This window comes from Mya arenaria, chromosome 10, assembly GCF_026914265.1.
Source record: "Mya arenaria isolate MELC-2E11 chromosome 10, ASM2691426v1".
Lineage (NCBI taxonomy): Eukaryota > Metazoa > Mollusca > Bivalvia > Myida > Myidae > Mya > Mya arenaria.
Window position 1 is genome coordinate 20,553,920 of NC_069131.1, and position 12,563 is coordinate 20,566,482.

General features: G+C 32.8%; 1 protein-coding gene across 1 annotated transcript; it reads right to left on the bottom strand.

Moving 5' to 3' along the window:
* Positions 1–1,543: 1,543 nt before the first annotated feature.
* On the bottom strand, positions 1,544–11,745 carry LOC128205912 (uncharacterized). The gene is made up of 9 exons (XM_052907970.1): positions 11,040–11,745; positions 10,212–10,419; positions 9,843–9,902; positions 9,399–9,478; positions 8,640–8,802; positions 8,264–8,416; positions 4,302–4,447; positions 2,866–3,003; positions 1,544–1,966 (listed from the first exon to the last, which is right to left on the bottom strand). Exons 1-9 carry the CDS (start codon positions 11,673–11,675, stop codon positions 1,931–1,933), a joined length of 1,620 nt encoding a protein of 539 aa, XP_052763930.1. The 5' UTR covers positions 11,676–11,745; the 3' UTR covers positions 1,544–1,930.
* Positions 11,746–12,563: the final 818 nt, after the last annotated feature.

The window sequence follows — 12,563 nt, forward strand, 5'->3', positions numbered from 1 at the left end:
GATACTTGACGAGAATTTCGCGTAAATGTTATTTTGTAGACATATACTTTCTGCTCAGCATTCTAGCGGGATGAGTTAAAAGAAATCGTGTTTATCGTTTGAAATCATTATCGGTTTATGTTGTAAATTAAGAGATACCGAAGATGAATTTCAGGTAATTCGTATTTTTCCATAGCAACCATAATTGTTATTAGCACCTTATGCATAATAACCTAACGTTCCTCAATTCATATACCAAGTTTCATCAACTTAGCTAGCATAGTTTGTGAGTGTCCAGTTTTCCTGACAGACGGAGGTTAAACCTACAGTCTCCTCGGGTGAGACCAGTAGGGGACCAATAACACTGTGTTTCTATGTTTGACTAAAATTATAAACTTACTAGCCCGAAATAACACATATTCATTCTTGACCTTGAATTCATTTAATTTAAAACATGTCTTACCTCTCATTAAAAACAATGCTACTTTCATATTTGACCTTGTGACCTATTTTTTTTCATTCTACAAAACTGCCATCTTATTACTTATCAGCATTTGTAGTGAGATACTTCAAAGAAAACAAATCAGCATCAAGAAGGGTCGGTCATGTATCTTTAAAACCCGACTTTAAATAAAATCAACACTTTTTATTACAAAACATGTTTGAATAGCAGAGATTGGCACAAAAGAATTAACACAATGGCTACATTGTACATTTGTCATTTTTTGTATATATGTAAATATTTTTAACAATACATAGGTAATCTAACAACAACAAATACCCGATACAAAATAAATCACATAAACTTTGCATGCAACAAAAAATATGATTGTAAGCAATTAAGCAATTTTTTATTGCCACAAAAAAATCCTTGATCTATGCTCAAACTTTGTACAATGGGAAATATGAAACGCTAAGTCACTATATTGGCTTTCACTATAATCCTTGGCCTTTTTCTTCCAAAAACAGACCAGCTAAAATGTCAACTATACAAGTATCATCAATGGTATCATCCAACTAGCTTAAAACAGATGCATAAGAAAAATACATAAAATAAAAAGCTCAACAATGAAAAACATGTATTAATATGTATAACTTTTATGCTGTTTGTTTACATAAAAAATGATTCACATTTGTGAAAACATTATATATAATAATCAGACTGAATGCATGAACATACTGAATGCATGCACATACTGAATGCATGATCAGATTGAATGCATGATCAGACTGAATGCATGAACAAACTGAGTGCATGAACATACTGAATGCATGATCAGACTTAATGCACATTATATATTTATATTATGCTGTGTTGAGTAAATGTTGAAATAAATAATACAGTCCACCCAGGATGAATAGAAATACATAAACACATGTCAAATTAGTCATTAGCAGAAAATTATGAGGATGTTAGGGTATCCTAATGTACAATTATGATAATTTAGGATGCCTGTTTACAAAACATTATGTAGGTGTCATTTTAAGCAGTTTCATGAGTAGGAAAATAAGAATATTTCTTTCCAAGATAAACATCTCATTAAAAGTGTTTTGGCCCTTTTAAGATTTTAAAATTGGTAATTTCATGTTTAATTCCAGTTGAAATAAATCACAAAATTGCATTTACCTTATCTATAATATTCTTTTGGTCATATATGTAACATGATTAGTATCAGTACAGAATAACCTTTCAAATGATAGTGTGGTGTTGCCAGGCATCAACATTTAAAATTACTGCCAACTGCACCTTATGTGTACCAACATGTAGGTATGATACTTTGATAAATGTCAACGACACAAAAGTACTGCCTGAGTTATTTTGGTCATCTTATTATTTGATATTCCTATTACTCAAGTTCATGTTCTTTCATGCAAACTGTGGCCGCTACGACTACACTATCGCAGCTTGTTTCCAGTAGTTTCATTGGACAGTAGTGTTTCATCCTTTTCATCACAAAATTGTACATGACTTGCCTCCTTCTATTACCTGAAAGGACAATATACAGTTTGTGCATCTACTCATTATACAAAGTACAAAATTTTGATTAATATTCAACCCTTGCCCAATCAACCTGAAATGTTCATGTACTAAAAGAAAAAAATGATGTACACATATATTTGCATTTGCTTTAAATGACTTGCACAAACTTTTCCAGAAAACCATATTAAAACACCAATTTTTGAACAAATATAAAAATCTGAACTCTAATTTTTTGTCAGCAGTCTTATATAACTGGTTTCCATGGATTATCGCAATTATTGGCTCGTTCCAAGACAAAAAATAGAAAAGTTGTCAAAACGTCTAATCTGTGAGAGTGCAGCTTTAAAAGAGGATTGGTTGAAAACTGTTTTGATGATGATACATGTACAATATGTATAATTATATGCCAGTGGTCGAAATTAGTACAAGCCCGCAAGCCCTGCACTGCTAAAACACTTTCCGGGCTTGCTCAAATTCTGGATTTTATAAAGCAGGGCTTGTTAAATTGTTTGTCATGCCAAGCATTAGTTAAATACTTCATTTAGGAAATTACTTAAGATGTTTTATGAATTATACAGGCCCTGGCTTGTTCCTCCAAAAGTCTAATTTCTAAGACAGATATTCCCCTTCCCACAAAAAATTGCTCACCACCTCCACCTCCAACTCATACTGCCAATTATGGTTAAATGTCTTGTAGACAACAACCAAAACAAGGATGCGAATTGGAGACTACCGGCACCAGGATTTTTTTCTTTCCTAATTTTGTTTCTTTGGTATCTTTGAATTTTAAGAATTTATTTTACTTTCAACCATCTTACTTACAATCTCATTCCAGCTAAGACTGAGCTTATACTAGAAATAATGCAAGAGCCAGCCAACACTGGCATCTCTCTGCTATTGTGTACCTGTTTCTGACTCTCAATTTGGCTCCTCTGTGCCATGATGGTGTCGGCCTGCCGTCGGATCATGTCATCTTTCTTCTCGTTCTCATTCTTAAGAAACTGCTCCTTCGACTCGTAGCGGTCAAATGTTTCCATGTGCTTCTGCAAGAGTTGAGGCAGAGAATGTTACAATTTCAACTAAAACGATACAGCTACTGATGATACATGTATAATATGTGATATATTGTATTGATTAAACCAATTAAAATTGGAGTACATGTATTTAACAACTTGTCATAAAAAATAAGTAAGTAAAATAATTTCTTTTCCATAAAAAATGTCAAATATATAATTATATTTCATATCTTTTGTTGAGTTTCTTATCTCTTAAAATAAATGCATCTTTTTAATGTTTGATATCAATTGAGAAAATGCAACAAAAACTTCATGATAAATTCTCGCATTTGTAGATACTTTAACACTAGAACCCACAAACAAAAATTCAAGTATTTTCCAATTTAGCGCACTATACTATACTATAGTAAACAGTGTTTCCTGTATTAGTCATTTCAAAAGCAAATTTGCTGGCTTATAATTGCTTCTATAATCAGACTTATCTTATTCTTCCCTACATTTATGGTTCGCTCCAGTATTAATTTGGCTGCAGTGCTTGTTAGCCTCTCCAGTCTCTATACATTACACTGTTGAGTGCACTCAATCCCAGTACCCTATGCATTAATTTTCTACCATATTTGATCCTCTCCTGGCTGGTTTTGATGGGGTTTGTTGGGCTCCTTTACATGTTTAAAGACACTGGCACCCACTCACCAATTTGTACACAAATTAATATCTGGGTAAACTGCCAACTTTTTATTAACTAATTTCTCCTAACATGTTTCATCCACCCATGAAAAAGTCTGGGTTTAAAATTCAGATATGGTTCAGATTCCTGTTTCTCTGCATAAACGCCCCATCTCTACACAACAATGAATGGTGCACTAAATGCTTTACCTGGTTAAACGTGCATCTAAGTACTTCAGGTAATGTCTCTTAACCTGCTTGATCCACTCTTGAATGAGACTGGAATTAAAGTCACCATCAGATTCCGAAAAACACCCTTTCTACACATAACTCTGTTCAGTGCACTAAATCCTCTACCCAGCTTTATGTAAATTGATCTTGTAGCACTTCAGGTAATATCTCCTGACCTGATTGATCCTCTCCTGAATGAGGCTGGGTCATATGGGCCAATTTTTCACACATTCACCCCCTCTCTACATATAGCTTAATTGACTGACATTTCAAACCTGGATTAAGTGGCCACCTGTCTCAACCAGCCACTTTGACCTCTTCCCAAAGGTGGCCACTTAATACAGGTTTGACTGTAACACTATATGGTGCACTAAATCCTCTTACCCTGTTCGAATGATGCACTACATGTAGTGAATCTCCTATTTTACCTGCTTGATCCACTCCTGTATGTGGCTTGCTTTGATTGGCCCTGTTAGGCTCCCATTTCTCCTAACAAACACGCCCTCACTGCACTCGTAAAGGAGCTCCTGAGACTCGGGGGGAAACACCCGGATCTCTATCACCTTCAGGCTTGCTGCAAGAAAGACTTATGTTGAATATTCAGTTAAAGACTGTCCTAAAGTTTTATCAAAATTAAGATGGATATTATGGTGGTGTGTTTTATTAAGTACATGACTTTTAAATAAAAAACAGATGGTTATAAATAATAATATCAATGTGTTTCTATCTTGACTCAGGAACATATTACTAAAAAATTATTTTTAAATGAATGGAATTGTCTTTTAAAATGTTGTGTACATGTATATACATGCTTAATGCAACTTATAGCCAATTCTGTAAATTAAGATCTTCGTAAATTCTACCATAATTATCATTTCTTTAAATGTTTCTTAAACTTTACATGATATTAACTGAAAGTATAACTACATGTATAGTTCCAAAGTTGTTTTCATATTTACAGGGCTCTTTCACAGATGGGCAAATATCATCTTTTTGGGGGTAAAGTTTTTTCAGGCCGAATGCAAATATTATATCAAAAGTTGTAGTAAAACAGAGTAACTAGAAGCCAGTACCATACATCCTTGTCTATAAATGTTCAAATCTTGCTTTTGAAGTCATCAACTTTAGTTTATACTAATTTGTTACAGCTCCATTGTGACAAAAGCTAATGAAAGCTGATGGAATCACCCTGGAGTCTGTTTTCATGGTATAAAACCAGAATTGTTGCCAATTTTGGGGGAGAAGGTACCTCTTGAGGGGATTGAACCCTCAACCTTTTGGGACAGAGGCTGACAGTTATACCAACAGATCACTTGCACCACTTTGAACTGTAATGTTGATAAAAGATAGGTCCAACAGACGGTGTAAACCATACTACATTACCGTCAGGAGACAAGATCATTAGACTGCAGGACATTTGAAACAGGTTTCCAGAACCTTGTGATAAATGATAGTTTATTTGTATATAGTTTTGCCCAATATAAAATTATTCTGAAAGAAAACAGTTAAATATATGAACCTCATTTAAGTGTTTTAAAGGGACGCATAAGAATGAATTTTACTAGGTATACATACCCAGTAATCTTTTTTAATGGAAAAATACGAAAACACTACAAAAAATATTATAAATAGTAAACTATGTGGTACTTCAGTTAGTTAGTTTAAATGCATTGTACACATCAATATCAAGTATATGCCATTTTTTTTGAATTTTTAAAAAAAAAAATTCGCTATTTCATCATACAGTGTATAGCCTTTAATGTTGATTTCATACATTTTTGTGCCAATATATGAGAGAGACCCATTCAAGTTAAAGTGCAAGATTTGTTTTGACAGGTTCTATTGAAGTTCATCTATTTAAGTACTGGTAATATATAGAACACATTTACTTTCCCATTAATTTTACATTAGCATTTGATGTTAATACTTTAACTGAAACAGATCAAAAAATATTAGTGAGATTATATTCAAGTAATTGTTAAATTAAACAATAAAACATTAGTAGCATCTATAAATATGAATTCTAAAATCATATACATCAGGGTGCTGCAAAACTATACAAATGTCATTAACTTTAATAAAACTTAGTTATATTTATGAAAGAAGAACTTTTATTAAATTAATCCTAATTAAAAACCATTGTAAGACGATGATAATCTACAGAATTAAGCCTACAAAATTGAGCATACTTATTATACCGTCTTAGGCCAACCCTATAGTAGTGTTGCCCATGACAAGGATAATGACCATACTTATGTGGCTGCTGCTGCTCCTGCTGATGATGAGAATGGTGATGCTTATGCTGATGATGATAAAGGTGATGCTTATGCTTATGCTAATGATGATAATGGTGATAATTATGGTGATGCTTATGCTGTTGTTGCTGCTGCTGATAAATGTTACAAACATGACTATGATGATTTTTATGATGGCAAGATGACAACTGAAGATATCAATGACAACAATGATGTTAATAATGACAATGACAACACTGATGTTAATAATGACAATGACAACAATGATGTTTATGATGACAATGACAAAAATGGTGTTTATGATGACAATGACAACAATGATCAATGAATACAATGATGTTATTGATGAAAATGACAACAATGATGTTTATGACAACAATGATGTTAATGATGACAATGACACCAATGATGTTTATGATGACAATGACAAAAATGGTATTTATGATGACAATGACAACAATGATCAATGACAACAATGATCAATGAATACAATTATGTTATTGATGAAAATGACAACAATGATGTTTATGATGACAATGACAAAAATGGTATTTATGATGACAATGACAACAATGGCAGTGATGACACTGATGGCAGTAATGACAATCGTGACAATGATATTAATAATGACACGGATGGCAGTAATGAAAATCGTGACAATGATGTTTATGGTGACAGTAACTGCAGTGATGACAATATTAATGATGGCAGTGATGGAAGTAATGAAAATCGTGACAGTAATGTTTATGGTGACAGTAATGGCAGTGATGACACTGATGGCAGTAATGACAATCGTGACAATGATGTTTATGGTGACAGACAGACAGTTATGGCAGTGATGACAATGATGCTGATGATGACAATTTTGACAATGATGAAGACAAGCACAAGCATTGGAATGCAAACACCAAACGATATACATGTAGACTTTCAAACAAACAGACAAACAAAAAACAAAATGACAAGGAATTATATATTCAACAAAACCACATGCTATGGGGGAATATAACATAGTTAAAGCAAGAAATCTAAAGGTAATTAATATAGCATTTCTTACCACACTGCTAACTCTTCCTAAACTGTGAGTACATTAAGAGAAAAAATAACATAGAAAATATGTCAATGTTTTGAATTAAAGTCATTGAACATGCAATCTTACATCTGAAACTCAAATGATATTTGGGAAGGATAAATGCTTGCAGTTTTTATTTTGGATGTCATCTAAAAACTTTTAACTGTCATGACCCTCGGATTTTGGAAACAGTGCAATATAACTTACCTTTTAAAAACATAAAACAAATTTTATCTATTGACCTAAGGTACAAGTACAGTAAGTTTTCATCTTTCTATTACCTTTTTGTTAATCATCAAAAGATCTTTAAAACAATTGACTTTATTTTTTTAGTTTTAACTCCTCAACTAATCTGATTCAGAGATAAAAAACAAACTCTTTACTTTAATATATTTATAGTTTAAAATAAGCTTGTCTTCATGAGACTTAAGCAGTTTTGGTTCATATAAAACACACACTCAGTTCTCTACTAGTCACCTGTGTAAATTCTGTTTAGCATTCTGTTCTTTATATTATTTGAAAGAAATCTTAACAATCACAGAAAGAAAGGTCCTTATAATACGTATAGGGGCCATCAAATCAACAACCTTACAAGCAAATATCAGCCAATCACGAATATTAGTTCAACATTGAGATCGCATACTAAATTGAAAGTCTTGTTGTTTCTTAATCCAAATAAGCTGCGTCTATTTAACCAAATGAAAAAAGTTTGATTCAGTTTTTTTTTTATATATTTGATTTGAAATAAATTATTACTTTTTCGATTTACCAGCTTGATAAAGTGTTTGTCTGATCGTCAGATCGTTGATACGAGTGCCCAATAATAACTATAATGTACATGCATATGTATTTTCATTAAATTTATAAATGATATATTTGTAATATTTGATCAGAAGGAAAAATAGTGAAAAAGAAAAAAATTGATGTTTATTTTTATGAACATTTGACACAAATATTTATATATTTAAATACACAATTATGAAAACAAGATTTTATTGCAAAGAATAAAACTGAATAAAATGTGCTTCATTCAATTTGATTAGATATGGTTAAACAAACTTACGATGTTGGCGTCCATTTTCCTCCAGGAGCGGTGCAAAGTGTATGGAATACTCTTCACCAAATACTGGAGGAAAAATCTCCTTTACTGCTTCAAGAAAATGGCGGCGATATCGTTCCTCTTGTTTTGTATCACAGTCTATTCCAACTACATGGCCTGGAAAGCAGATATAAAGAGCATTCCATTTGACAAAACAGCCCAAGTTAAGATGTATTACATTCATTTCAACAACAGTTCCCACAGAGCAAATAGTTTTTACCTCGACTTAGTTCTTACAACATAATAAGAGCTAAAAATAAACGCTGCAATTCCATTGTTTTTCTTAAATCCAGATGGGAATAAAAAAATCTATTCTCAGGCATTTGATAAGATAGCCTACCTCGCCGATCTACGCCGATAAGCAACATGCCTCTCTCCCGTGAGTTCATGAAGCCGCACACACACCGTGCCACGTAGTCGTGTATCTTCTTGAGTGTGTATTTCCCATCTAGATACGCCTTAAATTCCTTACTGAGATCATGGTTGTATACAACCTCCCCTGGCTGAAAAACAAAACAATCCTGTTACTTTTTGCGAGACCAAAAAAAGGAAAAAGAGACAAAACAGTTCTTTCGCTACACAAGGATACCATTTTAAAATTTCATACGCCAAAAAAAAATATTTAGATAAAAAACTTTTTGTCCAATGAGCTAAATTTATGCTAGTTATAATATACCAAATTGCTTTTTTATTAAAAAAATGGATATCCACTCACCCGCTGATATTGATTAAATCCAGACCAATTAATATAATTCAGACCAATCAATTAAATCAGGACAAATAATTTTATTCCTGGTGCTGTATTCAATAACCAACTTAGATCTAACTTGATTTTAAGAGTAGTATCTGAGTGTTTTGATTGGAATGTCAAAACTAGAGCTATCACTGGATGTGATTCATACCCCCATCACACCATCTTCTTGAAGTGACACTGTGGTGGGGATATAATCACCCGACTATAAACTGAATGGAAGCACTTAAGCATATCTAAAAATAAGGATAAGAATAATATTGAATAATATCCCAGAACTATTAAGTTAATCAGGACTAATATATAAAGATAATCAATCTGTAGCCTAATTGAGGGCATGTAACATACCTTATAGTACGGGGTACCAGACTCTTCATCCACATGTGTATTCCCATTATGGGTCTTTGAATGACCGGTATCATTTCCAGCTGTAGAAGAGAATTTGCATACTTAGGTAAATAATTTTAAACTTTAAGCTATATTAAGCTTAAGTTGTTAATGTATTCTTTCTAAGCATTGACAAAATGTAAATAATAAAAACTATACCCAATAAATGAAGAAAAGGATAGAATAATTTTAATACTATCATTCTAATGGTATGGAGAAAATATAAGTCTAAAACATAAGCTTGGAAATCACTTCAATTTTTATTTGATAGTATTGCTGTAAATAATTGTCTTACATTTTTCATTTCTTGCAAAGTTCTAACCAGTCTATTTCCATAATAAAACATATATAATTTATAGTAAACTCCATTTTTAATATCATATATAAATAGCACTAAAACGCTACCTATTTGAGCATCCAGGAAAGCAAAGAAGTCTTTTCTGCTCACTGAAGACGTTTCACGCGCTGTAACATTAAATAACATTCAGTTAAAAGTGGTTCACTTTCTTTAGGGTCAGAAATCGAAACTATTACTTTGTGTGAAAATTAACAAAATGCTTGTTACTAAAATCTAGAACATCTTCAAAAGTTCAAATTAGACCTCTATTGTTAATATTTTTTTAACCATATTGCCTAAAAGCGTAAGAAGCTTTCAAATGAATTCCTGATAGTTGTTGTAACGAAGTTGTCCATAAAAAAGTGTAAAATATCTTAATTTAAAAAAAGTTTCTAAAAATTTATTTTAACATAAAAAGAAAACATTACATCATCTACCTGACTGTTTCTGGACACGTCTATGAATCCTGGGAGTTATCTTCCCTTTCACTGATGGTCGGCTCACGTGTCGCAGGTCGATAACTGATCCAGGTGGATCCTCATACTCTGAGTTTTCTGATTGTTCATCGTCTCCCTCCCCATGTATGGATGATATCGTCCGATTGTGTACAAGGTCGACCTGCGTTCCCGAGTCATCACTGTCATCCTATAAGCAAAGATAATTGATTTTAATATTGATACATGTAAAACTTTTGAAAAGATCATCTACCTTTATTAAATGCCTTGGTGGTTTATAGAGATTTTCAGAAATAAAAACCAAAATCACTCTTTGAAACAGTGAAATTATCAAATTCATATTTTTCACTGTTTTGAAATTTAAGCCGCAGCTCTCAGTTCCAAATCGAATGTCATCATGCACAGGGCTGTGACACAATTTCAACAATGTCATTTTAGAAATGATGTTACATGCCCACACAAATTGGCAGAGTGTACTCTGATTTTAGGCATAATATACTAAAACGAAAAATTGTTTGTTTCAGTGTAAGATAGCAATATATTTCACCTCCTGAACACCAAAAGTGAACATTTAACTTGTAAAATATATCTTTTGATGCTCACTTGTTGAAATATATTACAATCTTACACTGAAACAAACAATAATCCTCCAAGTACATGCCATAACCCTGTGTGAGTGGGGGACCTGGGAATTTCAATCTTTCACCCTGATTTAGGTTATTTCTCTGCATACATCATGTGTATAATAAGTCATAAACAATTGTATTGATATTTTTTTTCTTTTAAAAAATCACTTATACAAAGTCATACCTTCAGAGTTGAGTCATCGAATGGAACCATGTTGATCTCTCTGTTAATAGCTTCCCCGACATTCTTTCCATGAGGGCTCCTGTCTCTGTCAACCGGATAATCATCCAGCGTCACATCTAGATCTGTCGGAGGCTCTGACGGTGGGTTCCTGCTGCGCTGAGTGTCTGAACTTTGTCTTGAACTCCGCCCAGTGTGACCTGGGGTCATTGACTTAAGCGGTATAACTCTGCCATAGTCCGGTCTTTTTCGGACATGCAGGTGAGGTTTTTGAAATGGACGCAGAGGATTTTTGGCATTTTCGAAATCATCCCTCGCTTGCTTCTCATCTTGAGATTTCAGGGTATCAACATGGAGGTAGTTATCAGGTTGAACTATTGTCTCGAAATTGAAGTTTAATTTACGCCTGTCTGCATGATCCGACAAGTTTTGAAGTATAAATTCAACATTTTGCTCATTGTGCACGTCAATAATAGCGTACCGTTTGGATCCATTTACAATGCTGATATCACTTGAAGTTATGGAAACCTTCAACAGTTTACTAATCAACCACAATAGATTCGATTTTAGCTCTAAAATTCTTGCACTGGTCTTTAAATTTCCTACATACACAGTTGTGACAGAATCTAAGCCAGCCATTGCCTTAAGAGGTAACGATCCATGCAACAAAGTGATCTTTATGTGCTCATCTCGTTTAATAAATGTGACATTCAGGAAACCCTGAAAAATATAAACATTTATGATCATAACAATGTGATCAGGATAAACATGAAAGAACACTCTGACTCTTCTTATTCAAATGGGGTTGTATTATTGTTGCGAATCGGACAGAAAAAAATACTATCGATAATCGGTTTTAAATGAAACCGATCAATGATCGATTATTAATCGAATTAATTATTAAATGTAGGGTTTCTTACTGCCCATTAGGCCACACCAAATTAATGTTTAGTTCCTCGGATTTTTGCAAAAAAAAATTGGAGCGAGCGTGCGAAAAAAAAATAAAAAGATTTTTTTGTCAATTTTCATAAAAACCGAAGCGAGCAAAGAGTGAAAAATATATTTTTCTTTATATTCAATATAAATAAGAAAGATTGTTCAAAATAATTGCCCTTAAACCCATTTTAATGCCATCTTGAACTGAACCTCTAAAGGACATTGGGAAAATGTCGGAATACATACTATTTATTCATCCGTGTTTAGTACAAACATTATATGGATAAATCTAATTTCTTTTATAATTAAAGCATACTTTAATATGACAATCATTCATAATGATAAATAACCCTGCTTTTAGTAAAAAGTTTGAAACAACTTATATAAATCTACCTGAATCAGTTTAACATAATATGCAACTGTATTTAGACATAACTTAGGATTGATTTTGGATTTGTAAAAAATGATCACTTACACACTGGCATCATCAAACATCAGACTCCATATAACATAGACTAAATTTTGTTTTTATTATCACAGGAAATGCAATGACATGTGCTTATTAAAACCAAAAGAACAAAGGTATTTTTT